At 35.3% G+C, this 21,018-nt stretch overlaps 1 protein-coding gene across 2 annotated transcripts; it reads left to right on the top strand.

Moving 5' to 3' along the window:
• The first annotated feature begins 545 nt into the window (after nucleotides 1-545).
• Nucleotides 546-9,092, top strand: LOC134254039 (uncharacterized). 2 transcript variants are annotated; one of them, XM_062736611.1, is made up of 9 exons: nucleotides 546-593; nucleotides 1,438-1,652; nucleotides 1,937-2,036; nucleotides 2,218-2,366; nucleotides 2,516-2,612; nucleotides 2,938-3,102; nucleotides 3,595-3,665; nucleotides 4,060-4,114; nucleotides 9,022-9,092. In XM_062736611.1, the coding sequence occupies exons 2-9, from the start codon at nucleotides 1,480-1,482 to the stop codon at nucleotides 9,046-9,048; spliced, it is 837 nt and encodes a 278-aa protein (XP_062592595.1). In that variant the 5' UTR covers nucleotides 546-593; nucleotides 1,438-1,479; the 3' UTR covers nucleotides 9,049-9,092. The 2 variants fall into 2 exon arrangements, with proteins under 2 accessions (XP_062592595.1, XP_062592601.1); XM_062736617.1 differs by having other exon boundaries at nucleotides 548-618.
• The last annotated feature ends 11,926 nt before the right edge of the window (nucleotides 9,093-21,018 follow it).

Raw genomic sequence — 21,018 nt, 5'->3', positions numbered from 1 at the left:
GACCTTGCCATTATAACCATACGTGAGGTGGCGGTATCATTTAGTGAGCCTGGTGCTCACAGTTACTATTTTTGTTTGTATTACATTGTATACGGCTCTGAATTTTCCGACTTAAAGGATTACCAGGCTATTTAAGTCTCATTCAATACTTTTTTTGTACTTTTTTCTTCACCAACTTTCACGACATGCACTTCAAAAAATATTTTGATAATTTTTAATTTAAAATTTGATACTAGTACTTCTAAATTTAATCAATTATAATTTAAATGTTGATTGAATCTAGCTCCTCTAATCTTTTCTGAAAATCCCAAAATTAAGTTAATGGCTTATTGTCTTGATTGGAGTGGTGTTGCTCACTTCTATTCTATTATTTCGATAAGAATGCAATTTAAAGAAGAAATCGCATGTCCTATAAATATATTAATGCACTTAAAAGGAAAAATCATATTTATACATCGAGATCAGATTATCTATTTAAGTCGGGATCGATATTTTACTATTCCTTTGTTTATTATTGCGGGAATTTTGTTGGACAAGTGTGAGAGTACTCAGACCAGTAATCGTTCTTAATTTAACAAAGATTGTTGAAGGTGGTAAATACAAATAATACATTATTAGGTAAATAAATAAATAGATTTCTCATTCAAATCTTTAGATAGCTGAATAGGCGATTTGCAAATGTTTTAAACATGCTAATGTGAACAGGTGAATACGTTTTACAACAGATTGGGCACATTTCCTTCTTTTTCGGTAACTGTTATGCTAACAGGGAATTGTTTTTCTTGTCAGTACTGAAAAGCATTACTGTATACAGGAGTTTTCTTGATATTTTAAAAATAATGACCGAAATCCGAAATTTAAAAAGTGCATAAAAAATACAATGTGATGTGTTTAAACCAACCTTGCTGACAAAAAATTCAGTCCTTCAGTGCTGTAGACAGCTGCAGACAGGAGTATAAAGATATTTATTAAAATAATAGGACGACATCATGAGTATTCTTCTAACAGGTGTGAATATTTCCCTATAAATTATATTTTTTCAGAGCTTATATATTTTCATGGAGGTGATATCTTTTGAAGCTTAGAAATTTAAACTCACATGCAGCAGTAACTCAGGACTTTCACTTTAATTTCATCGTGATCGCACCATCGCTTTAAATATTGCCATTGTGCCATCACATTTTCATGCCATTGACCCTTTAGTGGATGCTCAATGGTCCATTAGTAAACTACTTGGTTCTAGTCGGATTCCATAATTAAGCTTCATTTGAAGTAGATGCTGTTACTTCATTTAACTATTGATGAAAAATTCACAGATAAAAACTGATAAACATTTTTCTTGGCCATTTTTTTCTTTGAAGGTTGCCTTAAACAATGTGAAAGAAGAATTATTTGAAGATAAATTAGTACATGTAATTACATTTTTACTATAACCAGAGACTCAAGAAAATCACACAAAGTTAGGATTGGAGATATAAAATGGCCCAATCCAAACCAAAGCTATTACGATACTATATCAAAGACTCTGTAGTTCCATTTGAGGAGGATATGTATCATGAGTTTAAAGGTCACAGGAATTTAGCCGTTGAAGAGTTACCTCCCTGGACCAAAGAAACAATGAAAGAGAGAGCATCTAGAAGAGCTGTGTCTAGGTAAAAAAATTTTCACCAGGTGGATAGCACGGTTAGAAGATAAAACAGATTGGTATGCTTGTATGTAAAGCAACTGCTTAAATTGTTAATGTGTCAGAAAAAGGCACAGAAGTGTATAATAATTAGATTTTTCAGCATTCAGCATTAATTATACAAAATACAGAGACTGCCCATTGCATCTTTCTTTTCCTTCCAGAAAATAAGCAATATCCAGATTTACCATAATTAAGATTTTGATGAGTAAAAGCTATGTAAACTTTAACTGCCCCCTTCTTCCTTTTCAGAGCTTTGAATGGGTTTGTGAATACTGGGAAAGGTGGAACAACGTACCTTGGTATCATAGACTCTGGTGAAGTTCGTGGGGTGACATTAACCCAATACCAGGTAACTTGTATATATATATAATTTGAAATAGAAGTTCCTGAAAGTTTCCTTGTTTTATCAACAATGTAGTGAATGCACTGTCTCTAAAACTTTCAATGATAAGCTCAAAATTATGAGGAGATTATACCAAATTTTGCCTTTTTTCTCTACCTATGTCTATATGAACTATTCCGTTTTGAAGAAAGACCATGTCATAGGAAGTTTAGATGACCTGATGTCTAGATACACCCCTCCTGTGGCCCCACACAGGTACAAGGTCAAGTTTGTGCCAGTAATACAGAAGGAGTGTACTGAGGAGGAGAGATTACTTCAGTGTGTGCCTGACCCAGGGTGAGTGACCCCCCCCCCCACACCACCACCACCATCACCACCAACACCTCCACCAAATGTGGGATATAAAAAATGGGATTCAATTTAGCTTTTATCAAGTCTTACAGCTTTATTTACTAAAGTTTAAGGTTAAGTTTTTTTGATTGTAGGGAATGTTACGAGACTGAGGAAAGAAAGCGTCCACACCAATTCCGTACTCATCACTACTGCTGGTGTGATAAGGAATCTCTGTCTCAATACAGCTGTGTAAGTTATACAATATTGGGTGTCTGGGGGAAGGTTGGAAGGTAGGACAAGAAATCGGTCAACTCAGCTTGCACTCATGTATGGGAGAGTGGGGGAAGGGTTAATTGGTGTACAATTTAAAGTTAAAGGCATTCTCCCAGTGTTCAAGTAAGGCAATGCAGTATGAGACAAAGAAGTTATCTTCTAATAAGAAACTATTGAGAGTTACATCACCTTTGCAATCCAAGGGTTTCCAATCCGAAATCTACAGATCTTAAACCCTTGACTAGCTAAAATGGAGTTAGTACATACATGTAACAAGCAGGAACTTTTTTTCATTCTACAGGGTATCTTGGCCACAGACTATGTGATAGAAATCACCATAAAACCCTGGGACCCGATGGACTCTAGAAATGCAGATGTATCATGTGGGACATTGGTCAGTATGCACCCATTCCACGCAGACGAGGAGGGAATGGTGTATTTTAGAAGACAGGCCAGCCTTGTTCAGGTTACTATTTTTCCCCCTATCTTTGTTCTAACATGAATCTTCAAACAAGTATTTTAGTTAAATGGAACATATTATACAGCAGCATTTATAGTCAATTGAATTTTCAACTGTGGGGTCAATTTCCTGCTTGAACAGGTAAATTAGACAGCAATTGCTTTTCGAGCTATGACTATGAGCTTGGCTAAAAAGTCATTTAATGGAATGAAAAAAAGATTTTTTTTTCTTTCATCTATATTTGTGCTTACTATCAGTACCCATCTAATCAACGATCCCAGGCAAACAGTTTTCTTGGGTCTGATAAAACACATGTTGCACTTGAACGCAGTCAATATGTATACATGTACAATATTTTGACTTAATTCAGTCAATCTTTTTTGGGTTTAAATTCAATTGAATTATTATATTTCTTTTCTCTCTGATAAAGGTAGTGGTGTTATCATATTATGATTTATGATATAAACAACTCAAAATATATGGAATTTTTGGATATAGTACAACATGATAGAAGTAGCACACCTGACACGACAGGAAACCAAAGAACAGTGCCGCCTAGAGGTGCAAAGGTAAGTAACTCTTACAAAGAAAGAAATAAATTTGAAAAAAACACCGCAAATTCTGCATGCCAGGAAGAAATTTTAAACATGCATGCTTCTTCTGTTCATGAGTTAATTTTTATATATTGTATTAACAGATTTCTTACTGGTATTTCAGAGATGCATTACATTTAATATTGGAGTAATATTCTTGATCAAGGGATATCAAAATAAAAGTATTTCCTATATACATGCAAGATATTGAATTTTTTTTGGTTGAATTTTTCATTTTAAATAGCTAAAACCTATAAAGAATTTTAATCTCTCTCTTAGTACAGCAGTAAACATAGATTGTTAACTCATCTGTTAGACAGTGCTGTATTACATAAGGTATTCTCCACTAAAACAATTCTTATAATTTTAGACTTGAGAATGAAATAAAACAGACCAAGAAGAAATTACAGAAGGGGGAGGAAGAGGTGAATACCTGAAGAATACTTTATTTCTTCACCATTCTGTTACATTTCACTAATTCTGAAATTTCTTTGGTTGTATTCTTTTGTACTGTTCTACATGTACCTTTTAGATTTCCTTGTTTAATTCATTGCATTTTCTTTATTTGTTTGGTAAATATGTTAAATATAAGGATTTTTAATACTTTTTGGTGTTCAATTTATATTTTTAACTATAACGCATATATAGAAAATGGAAATAGTGTTTGATATTTAGGAATCAGGCTTTGTGAGACGTATTCTCCATGCCATTGCTGGAAACCCACACTGAGTATTTACGATAAGTTTCCAATGATGATTGCATGCAGATATTCCTATAAGATAGAAGGAAAAAAGTGATCACTGAATCAGTCAAGATCCTAAGGCAAAGGCTGAGAGTCAAGAGTGAATATTAAATTCACCAAGCTCTTTCATAAAATGGCAACACAAAAAGAGAAAGAAAGAAACAATGTGTATCAAATAATTATATAAGCTAGTATAACTTGAACTCAGAACAAGGTGTGTTTGTAAAACACTAATGCCCCTGTATGGCATCATAGCAAAGGTTAAACTTTCTCAATTGCAAATCAAATATGTTGGTACCCAAAGTTAGGCCTTCTTACAAGAAATACAGTTATGAAATATGAAAGCCCTGGCACCACTTTGTCAAAATTTATGGCCACGGTTAAAGTTTTTCAGAGGTAGGTCAAACTCCAGGGTCAAGGTCAAAGTTGCTGGTATCCCATGAAAGATCTCATATGTGAAGTATGAAAGACCTAGCCCTAACTGATCAAAAGTTAAGGCCAAGGTTAAAGATTTTTAAGAGTAGGTCAAACTTCAAGGTCAAAGTTGTTAATATTCAATGAAAGATCTTATCACAAGGATTTCATATGTTAAGTATGAAAGCCGTAATTGTTCAAAAGTTGGGGCCAAGGTTAAAGATTTTTAGCTCACCTCAACGAAGTTGGGGGGAGCTTATGTGATACCCTCGGCGTCGGCGTCGGTGTCGGCGTCGGCATCCCAGGCTAAGGTTAAGTTTTTTGGAGCAGTTTTCTTTTTAATTACTTCTGTGTCCTATATTGATTAGACATGCATGGAAGATGGTTTTAGTGTGTTTCATTGTACCAGACAAAGTTTCAGATGCTGCAATTTCAGCAAATGAATGACCAGGTTAATGTTTTTGGAGCAGGTTAACATTTTTGGTGCAGTTTTTGGTGTAGGTTTCATTTCCAAGTAACTATAAGCCCTATGTTGACCAAACTTGCATGGATGATACATCTAAGGATGCATACTACCGGGCTTGCTTCGGATGCTGAATCTGACCTACATTTTCCGGTTGAGTGAACAGGTTAAAGTTTTTGGTACAGGTTTCATTTCCAAGTAACTATAAGCCCTATGTTGACCAAACTTGCATGGATGATACATCTAAGGATGCATACTACCGGACTTGCTTTGGATGCTGAATCTGACCTACATTTTCCGGTTGAGTGAACAGGTTAAAGTTTTGGGTGCAGGTTTCATTTCCAAGTAACCATAAGCCCTATGTTGACCAAACTTGCATGGATGATACTTCTAAGGATGCATACTACCGGGCTTGCTTCGGATGCTGAATCTGACCTACATTTTCCGGTTGAGTGAACAGGTTAAAGTTTTTGGTGCAGGTTTCATTTCCAAGTAACTATAAGCCCTATGTTGACCAAACTTGCATGGATGATACATCTAAGGATGCATACTACCGGGCTTGCTTCGGATGCTGAATCTGACCTACATTTTCCAGTTGAGTGAACAGGTTAAAGTTTTTGGTGCAGGTTTCATTTCCAAGTAACTATAAGCCCTATGTTGACCAAACTTGCATGGATGATACATCTAAGGATGCATACTACCGGGCTTGCTTTGGATGCTGAATCTGACCTACATTTTACGGTTGAGTGAACAGGTTAAAGTTTTTGATGCAGGTTTCATTTCCAAGTAACCATAAGCCCTATGTTGACCAAACTTGCATGGATGATACTTCTAAGGATGCATACTACCGGGCTTGCTTCGGATGCTGAATCTGACCTACATTTTCCGGTTGAGTGAACAGGTTAAAGTTTTTGGTGCAGGTTTCATTTCCAAGTAACTATAAGCCCTATGTTGACCAAACTTGCATGGATGATACATCTAAGGATGCATACTACCGGGCTTGCTTCGGATGCTGAATCTGACCTACATTTTCCAGTTGAGTGAACAGGTTAAAGTTTTTGGTGCAGGTTTCATTTCCAAGTAACTATAAGCCCTATGTTGACCAAACTTGCATGGATGATACATCTAAGGATGCATACTACCGGGCTTGCTTCGGATGCTGAATCTGACCTACATTTTCCAGTTGAGCGAACAGGTTAATGTTTTGGTGCAGGTTTCATTTCCAAGTAATTATAAGCTCTATGTCTATCTAACTTGCATGTATGATACATCTAAGGATGCACACTACCAGACTTGCTTCGGATGCTGAATCTGACCTACATTTTCTGGTTGAGTGAACAGGTAAAAGTTTTTGGTGCAGGTTTCATTTCCAAGGAACTATGAGTTCTTTAATGACCAATCTTGCATAGATGATTCATCTAAGGATGCATACTACCAGGCTTGCTTCGGATGCTGAATCTGACCTACTTTTTGTGGATAAGTGAAAATGTTAGTTTTTGATGCATGTTTTATTTCCAATAAACTATGAGCCGTGTATTGAGCAAACTTGCATGGATGATACATCTAAGGATGCACACAAATGGACTTGCTTCGGATGCTGAATTCGACATATATTTTTCAGATAATAGACAAGGTAAAAGTTATGGTTGCAGGTCTATTACCAAAAACTATAAGGCTTATATAACATTGTATAAACCAATCTTGCACAAATGCTGCATCAAGAGATGAAAACTCTCAAATTTGCTTCAGATGCTGGACTTTCATTACATTTTCATGAAGAAGAACTAGTTTAAATTTTTTATGTATGTCTATTTCAAAGTATCAGATCAAAATTCCTTAAATATTTTCATTTTTGGAATGTATACTTTTTGTTGGTTAATTGTGTGACTTTGCCTTGCTTAAAGACAACATTCGTTGAGGTGAGCTCTATAATCTCTGATTACCTATGTTTAAGAGTAAGTCAAACTCCAAGGTCAAGGTCAAAGTTGTTGGTATCAGAATCCAATGAAAGGTCTTGTCACAAGGATACATATGTGACGTATGAAAACTCTAGCGATAACTGTTCAAAAGTTCAAGGTTAAAGATTTTTAAAGTAGGTCAATATCCAAGGTCAAAAGGTCAAAATTGTTGGTATCCAATGAAATGCCTTGTCACAAAGAATACATACATGTGAAGTATGAAAAGCCTAGAATCAACTGTGAAAAAGGTATGGGCAAAGTAAAAGTTTGGTATTTTTGTGTCAAACTCCAAGATCAAGAGGTCAAATTTTATGGTACCCAAAGAAAAGGTCTTGTCAATTGTGCAAGAAATACACATGTGAAATATGAAAGTCATTTTGACATATCCCCGACCAGTCAAAAGTTATGGACAAGGTTAAAGTTTTTGCTGACAGACAGACAGATGGACAGGGCAAAAACTATATACCCCTGAATCTTAGATTATGGTAGCATAAAAATTAAATAATTTATCTCCAAAGAAAGGAAGTATTCAGTGGAAAGCAATGAGTTATTGCAAAAGTAATGAGGATAGACCAGGAATAATAGGAAAACTAGCAAAAACTCAACTGATGTATTGTCTCGAAAGGTGTAAGAGTCATAGGCATCAGAAGCAAATTGAGGGGGGGGGGGGGGTTGAAAGTGGGGAAAGGGGGGCTAAACCAACAAAAAAAGTTTGGGGATTAAGCCCAAATACTCAATGCCTATATTAATTTGTACATGTATATCTTTGAAAAAAAGTGTACATTCAACATCTAAAATGCGCTGCTACAGTATTTTAACAGATTTAGGCATTTGCAATGCTTTTAAGATGTCAGACTGCATTCACGTTAACATCGATTGAGAGAGCCATACAATTAAACCAAAGATTCATTCTTTTTGTCACTTTCCTCAACATTGGTTAACTTAGGAGCTGGGTCAGAGTTGACTTGTTTCTCAATATCAGATGTCTTAGGAACACTGGACGACTTAGCAGTTTGGGTATTGTTAACATTTTTCTCAAGGCCGGATTTCGTAGCAACACTGGATGTCGTAGCATTTGGGTTACTGCTGCTATTTTTCTCTACATCAGTTGTCTTGACATTTTGGTTAGTGGTGACTTTTGTTAGTGTTTTCTTGGTCGTCATAGAAGTATGTGCATCCTTCTTCTTGGGTTCGATTAGTTTTTCTACTTTGATAGTTGTCTTAGACGTCGCGTTTACGGTCTTTTTCTTCTTACATATTGTCTTACAAAGTCCCCTCAGCTGAAGAGTGCGCATGCCCACACTCCATAAATCGATCACCACAATGAAGGACAGAAGGCCAATAATAATGATGATGCCGAAGGACCCCATGGCTTTAGCAGATGGTCGGTTATCATATCGGGTCCTCATGGAATATTTGGCAGTGTCTTTTGCGTTGAAGGTCGGCAGGGCGTCATAGACAACGCTGACCTTGGTGGCGTTAGGGTTGATTGTATTGTTACCTGTGAAAATAGCAGCATAATACTTTGACTAACGAAAAATGAAGCAAATATCTACACTGAGAATGGGTCAGACTGAAAATTATTAGTAATTAGACACCTTTTCGGATAATCTTGGCTATGTTTTTTCAAGTGCCGATCGAGCATAACTTCCTTAATCAACTGAAAGCATTCAAAACTTGTTTAAAAAAACTCGTCCCATTTCAGTAGCAAATGATACAGTGTATATAAGAAAATTCTTTAATTTACCTGTCAAGCATGCTGATGGCGGAGGTGTTACGTAAACTGTCACTGTGCAGTTGCAGCCCGTGGCATTGTTGTCAGAAGTTATTGGCAATGTAGAAATCGGGTTTGGAGCAGTTGTCGACTCCGGAGCTGAAATGCAAATCTACTAAGTACATTCAAAAGAAATAAAATGGAGTGATAAAACCTACCACTGTTCATTGTTTTCCACTTGAGCTTTCAGCTCAGGTAAGCTAGAAATCCTGTTACAACTTGCTTTAGTGGAAGCTTTTTAAAATGGAAATACACTTACCATAAGCATAAGGCAGCTGTTCTTAAAATGGAATTATCGAAAAGTGGAAGTAAAATTTTGAGAAGGATGTCATTAATTTTCTTATAGTTAAAAGCGTGAAAAAGTACTTGTCAGCGCGTTGGCTTTATTCAAGTTAAGAATTGTCATCGAAACCTCAAGAAGAGTTGGAAACGAAGTCGCTTGTCTTATACAAATTTTACTAAAATATATGCTATTTGGCTTTATGACTATTTTAAATAGACAGTCATAACACCAAAATTTCTATTTTAATAAAAAAAATGTGGAAAGAGACAACAGTTTGATGACAATTGATCAAACTTTACTGGCTTTATTAAAAAATTATATCTGATAAAAAAAAATTGCTGAAGTATGCACTGGATCCAGTGTCCATTCACATTTGGAATTCAGCTAAAATATTATGCGACCATTTTTATGAGCTGTATCAAAATTAATATTACTGTATTTTTTCAAACAACATTTAAGCATTGCAGGAATCAATTTGAAATATGTGACTACAAGACAGTACCAAACCCAATATCATTTTTGACCAATTTTAATTTTTAAATTGTATGTGCAATACAGATTGTCTATATTATTTGTTTTATTTGCAAAAATATATACAAATAAAATATCGATTTCCAGGAGCTCCATCTTTATATATATATATGTAGGTCATAGAAGTAATGTATATTGCGTGTTTCTGAATTAGCTGTGGTTAATAAATTCTCTAATCGAACCAATGTGTTTTATGATCCTAATGATTGTCTAACATGACTTGTATTTCCCTGTCTGACATTCTGACTACAAGTGTGTTCCTTAGTGACCTAAGTAGATATATTTTTAGGTCATTACAAGATGTATATTACCTTTGCACTGGACAACCAGGTCCTTCGAATGGTCATCGGAATCGGACGGAGTCAATCCGGTCAAACAATCCGTTAAAGACACGGCCGCTCCTGAAGCGCAGTTAACTCTTTCGTACCAGACTTGACCGGTGCCACAAGTCACACCTGCGCAATTCTGAGTGTCCACGAACCTATAAAATACAAACAACAATTGTTTTGAAAGTTCAGTTCTTAGCATCGTGATTGAGTCAACAGATCACGGACCTGGTTAACCACGTGGTAAAATAACCATCAAACCAACAAGGCCGGAATTAAAAATATCTTTGTTTCCCCTAACCCGACCCTAAATTCTTAAGTTGCGTCGGTAGGTAGGTAAACAATTTTATTTTCTGACAGCAGGTTTGAAAATCCATTTCAAAATTTTATGGAAAATTACATTTATAAGTAAGAAAAGCACAAAAGAAAGTGATTTGTGAAGAAAATGCTAAGTACATGTATCATACATATGCCGTTAAAAGGCAAAATTCATGATAAATTAATTCACAACTGTTATTTAGATAAACTTGTGAAATATCTCACACCAGGGTACATTTATATAAATCGAATTAAAAAAACAAGATTCTCAAATACGCAAAGACTGGACATCCGAGTATATTTTTTCAAACCCTTCAATCATCCTCCAGTGCTTATAGACAGTCAATGTACTTTTTTGAGGGCCATGAGATTTGCAGTGGTTCTAGAGCATTTGGCTTTGGAGTTAAGACGTGAGTGGATAATTCTTAGTCGCAGGTTCATATAACAATGAGGAACGTTGAAAACGGTCCATCAACAGGGATCATAAAAACTTGTCGCAGAAGATGCTGGCTCAAAAAAAGTCGCCACTGCTTCCTGGCAAAAAAGTGCTTAGTACGTGGATCTGGAGCAATAGGAAAATGTACAAGTGTCGTTCCAACAAATATCGAAGGGATTAAGACCTAATTAAAGAAAAATAAACTGCATGGACGTCTCGATCAGGAAGCTGAATAATATGATTTCAAAACTATTTGGAAAGAGTATTTAAGCAATATTTAAATGAACCAATCCAAATCTACAAATGATAAAAATGCTCTATAAAACAATGTCATAGTCACAAAGTTTAACCCGTGAAGAAAGGCATGAAAGTACAACTAAATATAATATTTATCAGGATGAATATGCAGATGTATTTACAACTCCTATGATTCCAAAATGGCATATAGTAAACATAGGAACAGATCAAAACTCAAATTAAATAAAATGCAGTGAAATTGAATGATGTGTTCACTAGGTGGGCCCTTCATCTGGTCATGAGGCTGGCCTTTCCATGTATTACGTTTCTGAAATTCAACAGACAGATTTGTTTGTTCGTTGTTTACCGTCCCTTTCGAAAAAATTTTCACTCACATTTCCAGGTGACGCTAAGACACCTCTGAAACACTCTTATTAGTCATGGTGAATTTTATTATCAACTTGTTTCAAGAGTGAAGAATTCTAGATAGCTATAGGCATAAGATTGAGACATCGCCGTTGTTTTATAAAGAACTACTCTGTAATCACATTTGGACGCTATTTTGTTTCCATCAAATGCTTGAAAATCACAGTAGAACAATGTCGGCCGTTCTGATAAAAACTGATTTTGATGAAATTGTATTTTATAAAACTTGGTCGACAATAAAAATAATTTTGAATCATCTTATTTAAAAAAAATCTTTTCAGTCGGCGTGATTAAATTGGGTCGGTCGCGTTAGGGGAAACAAAGGTATTTTTTATTTTGGCCCAAACTAGCTGTTAATGAGTAAGGTAATATAATTGTGGTTAATCTGGATATATTAATCATTGAAAATTACAAGAACCCCCACAGCAGTGGAACAGCTGATACTAGTATACATAAATAAATCAGAAACTATCTCTAATAACTTCAAAAAAAATCTTTGATAATTTGTTAAAGAACGAGGAATTCTTGTTAACTTTTCTCGCTGTATAATGTATGTTTTAACATTTTAATTTAATGTAGTATTCAGAAAGGATAAAATATTCCTATTATAAAATATTAATATAAGTTTCAATACGAAGCCCTTGTAGGTCTAGGGGAACAAACATCAAGATGAACCATCCCCATTATCCTCTTTACTGTTAAAGACATATTTAGCAAATCTTCTGGGAAGTTCGGAAAGGGAGACATTTTTGCATCTTGAATCATGATGCTTGTTTGCGGTAAATAAATATTTTTTTGTAAATCGTGTGCCTCATGAAATAGAAAAAAAAAAAACACGTCTTAAACATGTACATTATTTTCTAACAATTTTTCCACAAATTGTATCCATTTAATATATTTCAGGGTAAAATCAGGGACGTAGCAACGGGGGGGGCTGGCCCCCCACATTTTTCCGCAACCTTTCTTATAGCATAGGAAATGTTAATTGAAAGTCTAGTTGGCCCCCCACTATTAGTGATGTACGAAAAATGTAGTATGAAAATTGATACTAAAAGTAATTGATATTGAGTAAAGTTGGCCTCTACCCCCCCCCCCCCCCCCCCCCCCCCCGAAATATTATTTTCGACTTGGGGCAACTTTTCCCTCTTTTTTTTTTTTGCTTGTCAACTTTTTCAGGTAAGTAAAAAAAAATATTCTCTGGCTGCCCCCCCCCCCACTTTCATAAACGATGATTTGCGCCTGAAAATTATACAATGCCCTCGCCAAAACTAATAGGCTTGATTCTTACCCGTATCCCATAGCTTCACAGATTTCAACCCCTGTCCCCGAGTTGGCAGAATCTTGAAACGTCCCCCACATGTCATTCCTGAAGATCTCCGCCCGTCCGGACATAAGACCGCCGTCCATCAACACAACAGGCGTGTACCCTGTTATTACAAGAAGCAAGATGAGTTTGTGAAACACTGATATGTCCCGTATGATAGCCTATGGTAAGGGTTGAAGTTTCTCAAATGCAAGTCAGACTCCAAGGTCAAGGTCCAGAGGCCAAAATTGTTGGTGTCCAGAGGAATAAACCTGTACCATATGAAAGCCCAAATACTACCTGTTCAAAAGTTATTGCCAAGGTTAAAATTTTTAAACATTGGTCAAACTATAAGGTCAAGGTCAAAAGGTGAAATTTGGTGGTACCCAAAGAGAGGACTTTTCTCAAGGAAGTGTGAAAGTCCTAGCACTAAATTTTCAAAAGTTAATTATGGCCAAGGTCAAAGTTTGGTAATTTTTCGTAAAAGTGAGTCAAATTCGAGAAGATCAATGTCAATTTTTGTGATACCCAAAGAAAGGCCTTTTCACAAGGAATACACATGCGAAGTTTGAAACCCATAGCCCCATGCACCCACTTAAAAAGTTATGGACAATGTTAAAGTTTTTGCGGACAAACAAACAGATGAATGAACAGACAGGACAAAAACTTGACACCCATGAATCTTCTATTATGGGGGCGTAAATACATTTATTTATGCAAAGACATACGGATGCGTTATTTGAGACGGAGAAAGACTACAAACTGAATTGGAATTAGATAAGGGTAAAATACTACAGTAAGTCGTAATAAAAAAAATTACTAGTACTTATCTTTTAATTATCAGAAGAACCAGATTCAACTCGACAGTCTTGGACATTATCATATTTACCTGATGTAGGTACAATGTATTGGCATATAAAAAACCGGACCACATTACAGTTGTTTGTCTTCCAGCGCCATGCACCAGTCGTGTATTCATACAGAGAGCATTTGTCCCCGGTGGTGGGCCCCCACTCATTCCATGCCCCCAGGGGCTCATTGTTCAGCTTAGAAAATACGTATGACCCTCCCACCTTCACTAGGCCGGTGTAGTACTCTAGGCCTCTGAAATTTCAAAGTCAATGTAGAAAAAAAAAAACTTACTCCATTTATGTGAAATGTATTAAGTATACTTGTTAAGATGAATATTGTTTCGGAAATACAATCTTTATTGTAATCTCTTTTTAAAAATACTAGTATATTAAGCATAATTTTAGAAATTACATACAAACTCTTGGAGCAGAGGTATAATCTTGATTAATAGTAAAATGATGTTTAAAAAGCCTGTAAAATTACTAGTAAGTTATTGACATTACTTTCAACAGTGGAATAAGATTTTTTTATATAATGACAACATAGTTAATTAGCGGCAGTTATATTTTAGCGCCTTTATACTTTTGCATATTGTGTGCCACACTAAAACAGAAAAATTACGTGTATGCTTTGACTCCAAGGGCGAAATTTTATTACTACGGCTAATTAGTTGATGAGAGTTTTATCCAAATTTTGTGTGTGCTTGTTATGTAAGTTTACATTTATTTCATCTTCAATATTAACCCTGCTGTTCTTATTGCAAATTTAAGACTAGTAGAAATTCCTATCTTAATATTTGGTGAGACATTTTGATACATCTGAGGAAGTTAGATGGGGATTTTAATACTTAAACCTTTACCACACAAACAGTGTGATGGACATTTTCACCAAATTGACAGAACTTACGTAGACAGGAATCCGGACTCTGTGAGGAATTTGTGGATACCTACGTTGTAGACGCTGGCCACTACAGCCCCTGTTAACAGGAGGTCACACTCTTTATCGATGTTACTGTACTTCTCTTGGTTGGTCCCCACTCGGAAACACAGGTTCTTGTAGGTTGGGTGCTGTGTCCAGCCAGGCGGACAAGTTACATCCAAATTTGCTTATAAAAAAAATGTAAAATTGTATTCTGTATATATTCAATGATTTATTATCATGTAAAAACTCTGCACATCCTAGACCAAATTTTAATACATCCTTTTGAAATGACATCTGTCATGTACACTCAGTAGTATTAATTTTATCGCACCAACCCTCGTAGTATGAATTCTTTACTATTTTTGTTCTTCATAGAATATTGAGCAGTGATTTCAGGATACATGATTGTACTCGTTTATTAATTAACTTCTAGAACACTAGTAAACTAACTTAGACTACATGCAAGTATAACGTATGTAACAAATCTTTAAGAAATTAGAACGAAGAATGTGCAAGCATAACGTTTAGTTTTCGAGGGAGAAGTAATTTAGACTTAAAATCAATTTTTATTTTAACTATGATTTAGCTTTTTATATCTTGAATCAAGATAAGTAACGACTTCTTTGTTTGTTTCAAAGCATTTTGTTTTCCAACACAACCACTAAAAGATAAATCATTTTTTTTCACCAAACTATAATTTTAACTGATACTAGATTTTGCCAAAAGAATTCCCATAGGAAATGTATTGTTTGGCACACTCAGCTTTCATTCCTTAGTGAATCTTAAAATTACTTTAATACTTAATTAAATTAATTTTTAAATTTTAAACTTGTAGCCATTAATGAAAAGCATGATGATGTCAGCAAAAACATCAAAAGTTTAAACACAGAACTGATAAAAACAAATCAAATCTACCGACGCTGTGAAAGGAATTCTTCGATATTCCAAAATAAGGTAAGAAAGGGGAAAGAATAATTTTATAATTATGTTGAAAATATTTAAGTGGAAATATTTACCTTGTATTGAAAAAGAAACGAAAGACACCGAAAGAGCAAAATTGATGAAGAATCTTGACGACATCTCATCTAAAAAACTACGTATAAACTTTTATCCATCAAAGTATAAAGTATAATATTTACAAGTATAATTTCTGCTTCGTAAGAATTATCTTTAAAAAGGTGCTGCCATGGCGACGTTTACTTTCTACATGCTGAGAGACAAGTGCTTGGCTAAAATGTAGTACAGAATTGATTTGTTCTAAATATGTCTTACAAGTCCAAAAAACAAAAAAGTCCATCTTAAAGCGAAACCTCGGTCAATAAAGCCACTGCGGAGAAAAAATATTGATAAATTATTTAGAAGTGCACTTAATGTAATATTTAATATCTTTAAAGTGCCCCTATAGATAATTCATGAAAGGAAAATAGAATAGTTTTATAAAACAGGAAGTTTGTATAAAAATTGAAACAATTGAAAGTTGCGTCATTGTTTATAAATGAAATATAGGGTATACACCCGCCGTGTGCTCCAGGCACGTAGCAACAGGGGGGCCTTGCCCCCTCACTTTTTCCGGAACATTACTTATACTATAGGAAATGTTCATTGAAAGGCTGGTTGGCCCCCAACTTATTGCGATATATGGAAAATGTAGTATAAAAATGTGTACTGAAAGAAGTTGGTAATGAAAAAAAAGTCCCCCCCCACCCCCCCACGAAATAGGATTTTCGACTTGGGGAATTTCCCTTTTTTTGCTTGTCAACTTGTTCAGGTAAGTAAACATTATTTTTCTGGCTGTCCCCCCCCCCCCCACTTTCAAAAACGATGCTACGTGGTTGTGCTTCTTGTCAGGAAGACTTCTGACAGAAAAGTTGATATGACAGGGATTTTAACAACCGCCTTTAAAGCCAGCATTTTGTATATTCTATGGTCGTTATAATGACCTTGTTAACAACCAGAAGTCTCTGTCGAGACTGTAGCTCTACTGGTTTGTACTTATCAAAAACCATTGCACTATTTTATGTATCTTTGTGTAGTCTACTTGTGTGCCAACTTATTTTGAAATCAGACAAAAACTGTAGAAGGAGTAGAGTTTTAAAGGAATTTCACAGAGAATTCTATTTTTAGTAACCATGGCAACACCGTTCACCGAAATCAAAAACCGATGCACTATTCTATGTATCTTAGTGTAGTCTACTTGTGTACCAAGTTATATTGAAATCAGACAAAAACTGTAGAAGGAGTAGTGTTTTTAAGGAATTTCACAGAAAATACTATTTTTAGTAACCATGGCAACACCGTTCACCGAAATCAAAAACCGATGCACTATTCTATGTATCTTACTGTAGTCTACTTGTGTGCCAAGTTATATTGAAATCAGACCAAAACTGTAGAAGGAGTAGCGTTTTAAAGGAATTTCACAGAAAATTCTATTTTTTGTAACCATGGCAACACCGTTCATCGAAATCAAAAACCGATGCACTATTCTATGTATCTTAGTGTAGTCTACTTGTGTACCAAGTTATATTGAAATCAGACAAAAACTGTAGAAGGAGTAGCGTTTTTAAGGAATTTCACAGAAAATACTATTTTTAGTAACCATGGCAACACCGTTCACCGAAATCAAAAACCGATGCACTATTCTATGTATCTTACTGTAGTCTACTTGTGTGCCAAGTTATATTGAAATCAGACCAAAACTGTAGAAGGAGTAGCGTTTTAAAGGAATTTCACAGGAAATTCTATTTTTTGTAACCATGGCAACACCGTTCATCGAAATCAAAAACCGATGCACTATTCTATGTATCTTAGTGTAGTCTACTTGTTAGCTCTACTGGTCAGAGACCAGAAGAGCTTATGCGATAGTAATGCGTCCGTCGTCCGTCCGTCTGTCTGTCTGCCCGTCTGTCTGTCTGTCTGTCTGTAAACAATTTTTCAAAATGCTACTCCTCCTACAGTTTTGGTTCGATTTCAATATAACTTGGCACACAAGTAGACTACACTAAGATACATAATTTTGTGCATCGGTTTTTGATTTCGATGAACGGTGTTGCCGTGGTTACTAAAAATAAAAATTTCTGTGAAATTCTTTCAAAATGCTACTCCTCCTACAGTTTTGGTCTGATTTCAATATAACTTGGCACACAAGTAGACTACACTAAGATACATAATTCTGTGCATCGGTTTTTGATTTCGATGAACGGTGTTGCCATGGTTACTAAAAATAGAAATTTCTTTGAAATTCTTTCAAAATGCTACTCCTCCTACAGTTTTGGTCCAATTTCAATATTACTTGGCACACAAGTAGACTACACTAAAATACATAATTCTGTGCATCGGTTTTTGATTTCGATGAACGGTGTTGCCGTGGTTACTAAAAATAGAAATTTCTTTGAAATTCTTTCAAAATGCTACTCCTCCTACAGATTTGGTCCGATTTCAGTATAACTTGGCACACAAGTAGACTACACTAAGATACATAATTCTGTGCATCGGTTTTTCATTTCGATTAACGGTGTTGCCTTGGTTACTAAAAATAGAAATTTCTTTGAAATTCTTTCAAAATGCTACTCCTCCTACAGATTTGGTCCGATTTCAGTATAACTTGGCACACAAGTAGACTACACTAAGATACATAATTCTGTGCATCGGTTTTTGATTTCGATAAACGGTGTTGCCGTGGTTACTAAAAATAGAAATTTCTGTGAAATTCTTTCAAAATGCTACTCCTCCTACAGTTTTGGTCTGATTTTGATATAACTTGGCATACAAGTAGACTACACTAAGATACATAATTCTGTGCATCGGTTTTTGATTTCAATGAACAATGTTGCCATGGTTACTAAAAATAGAAATTTCTGTGAAATTCTTTCAAAATGCTACTCCTCCTACAGATTTGGTCCGATTTCAGTATAACTTGGCACACAAGTAGACTACACTAAGATACATAATTCTGTGCATCGGTTTTTCATTTCGATTAACGGTGTTGCCTTGGTTACTAAAAATAGAAATTTCTTTGAAATTCTTTCAAAATGCTACTCCTCCTACAGATTTGGTCCGATTTCAGTATAACTTGGCACACAAGTAGACTACACTAAGATACATAATTCTGTGCATCGGTTTTTGATTTCGATAAACGGTGTTGCCGTGGTTACTAAAAATAGAAATTTCTGTGAAATTCTTTCAAAATGCTACTCCTCCTACAGTTTTGGTCTGATTTTGATATAACTTGGCATACAAGTAGACTACACTAAGATACATAATTCTGTGCATCGGTTTTTGATTTCAATGAACAATGTTGCCATGGTTACTAAAAATAGAAATTTCTGTGAAATTCTTTCAGAATGCTACTCCTCCTGCAGTTTTGGTCTGATTTCAGTATAACTTGGCACACAAGTAGACTACACTAAGATACATAATTCTGTGCATTGGTTTTTATTTTGATGAGTGGCAAGGATCATTTTTCTATTTATTGCTGATTTAAAGTCTCAAGTCCCAACTGCTACTTTTCTCTTCCTTTGTTTTAAGTATAAACCAGTAGAGCTACAGTCTCGACAGAGACTTCTGGTGTACCAAGTTATATTGAAATCAGACAAAAACTGTAGAAGGAGTAGCGTTTTAAAGGAATTTCACAGAAAATTCTATTTTTAGTAACCATGGCAACACCGTTCATCGAAATCAAAAACCGATGCACTATTCTATGTATCTTAGTGTAGTCTACTTGTGTGCTAAGTTATATTGAAATCAGACCAAAACTGTACAAGGAGTAGCGTTTTAACTGAATTTCACAGAAAATTCTATTTTTAGTAACAATGGCAACACCGTTCATCGAAATCAAAAACCGATGCACTATTCTATGTATCATACTGTAGTCTACTTGTGTGCCAAGTTATATTGAAATCAGACCAAAACTGTAGAAGGATAAGCGTTTTAAAGGAATTTCACAGAAAATTCTATTTCTTGTAACCATGGCAACACCGTTCATCGAAATCAAAATCCGATGCACTATTCTATGTATCTTAGTGTAGTCTACATGTTTACCAAGTTATATTGAAATCAGACAAAAACTGTAGAAGGAGTAGCGTTTTTAAGGAATTTCACAGAAAATTCTATTTTTAGTAACCATGGCAACACCGTTCACCGAAATCAAAAACCGATGCACTATTCTATGTATCTTACTGTAGTCTACTTGTGTGCCAAGTTATATTGAAATCAGACCAAAACTGTACAAGGAGTAGCGTTTTAAAGGAATTTCACAGAAAATTCTATTTTTTGTAACCATGGCAACACCGTTCATCGAAATCAAAAACCGATGCACAAAATTCTGTGCATCGGTTTTTGATTTCGATGAACGGTGTTGCCGTGGTTACTAAAAATAGAAATTTCTTTGAAATTCTTTCAAAATGCTACTCCTCCTACAGTTTTGGTCCAATTTCAATATTACTTGGCACACAAGTAGACTACACTAAAATACATAATTCTGTGCATCGGTTTTTGATTTCGATGAATGATGTTGCCGTGGTTACTAAAAATAGAAATTTCTTTGAAATTCTTTCAAAATGCTACTCCTCCTACAGATTTGGTCCGATTTCAGTATAACTTGACACACAAGTAGACTACATTAAGATATATAATTCTGTGCATCGGTTTTTAGCTCTACTGGTCAGAGACCAGAAGAGCTTATGCGATAGTAATGCGTCCGGCGTCCGTCCGTCTGTCTGTCTGTCTGTCTGTCTGTCCGTCTGTCTGTCCGTCTGTCTGTAAACAATTTTTCAAAACGCTACTCCTCCTACAATTTTAGTCTGATTTCAATATTACTTGGCACACAAGTAGACTACATTAAGATACATAGAATAGTGCATCGGTTTTTGATTTCGATGAACGGTGTTGCCATGGTTACTATAAATAGAATTTTCTGTGAAATTCCTTAAAAACGCTACTCCTTCTACAGTTTTGGTCTGATTTCAATATAACTTGGCACACAAGTAGACTACACTAAGATACATAGAATAGTGCATCGGTTTTTAATTTCGATGAACGATGTTGCCATGGTTACTAAAAATAGAATTTTCTGTGAAATTCCTAAAAACGCTTCTCCTTCTACAGTTTTGGTCTGATTTCAATATAACTTGGCACACAAGTAGACTACACTATGATACATAGAATAGTGCATCGGTTTTTGATTTCGATGAACGGTGTTGCCATGGTTACTAAAAATAGAATTTTCTGTGAAATTCCTTAAAAACGCTACTCCTTCTACAGTTTTGGTCTGATTTCAATATAACTTGGCACACAAGTAGACTACACTAAGATACATAGAATAGTGCATCGGTTTTTGATTTCGATGAA

Source organism: Saccostrea cucullata, unplaced genomic scaffold (genome assembly GCF_032062105.1).
Source record: "Saccostrea cucullata isolate Sc308-1 unplaced genomic scaffold, CSIRO_AGI_Scuc_v1 ctg319, whole genome shotgun sequence".
In the NCBI taxonomy this organism is placed as follows: Eukaryota; Metazoa; Mollusca; class Bivalvia; order Ostreida; family Ostreidae; genus Saccostrea; species Saccostrea cuccullata.
The sequence above is the reverse complement of the archived record's forward strand: the minus strand, read 5'-3'. Positions and strand labels throughout refer to the sequence as shown.

Bases quoted from the DNA above. Each gene is read 5' to 3' on its own strand.
- LOC134254039 (XM_062736611.1), top strand. From the start codon at position 1,480: ATGGCCCAATCCAAACCAAAGCTATTACGATACTATATCAAAGACTCT. The intron at 3,103-3,594 runs GTTACTATTTTT...TTTTGGATATAG, and splicing joins GACAGGCCAGCCTTGTTCAG to TACAACATGATAGAAGTAGC. The intron at 4,115-9,021 runs GTGAATACCTGA...TTACCTGTCAAG, and splicing joins TACAGAAGGGGGAGGAAGAG to CATGCTGATGGCGGAGGTGT.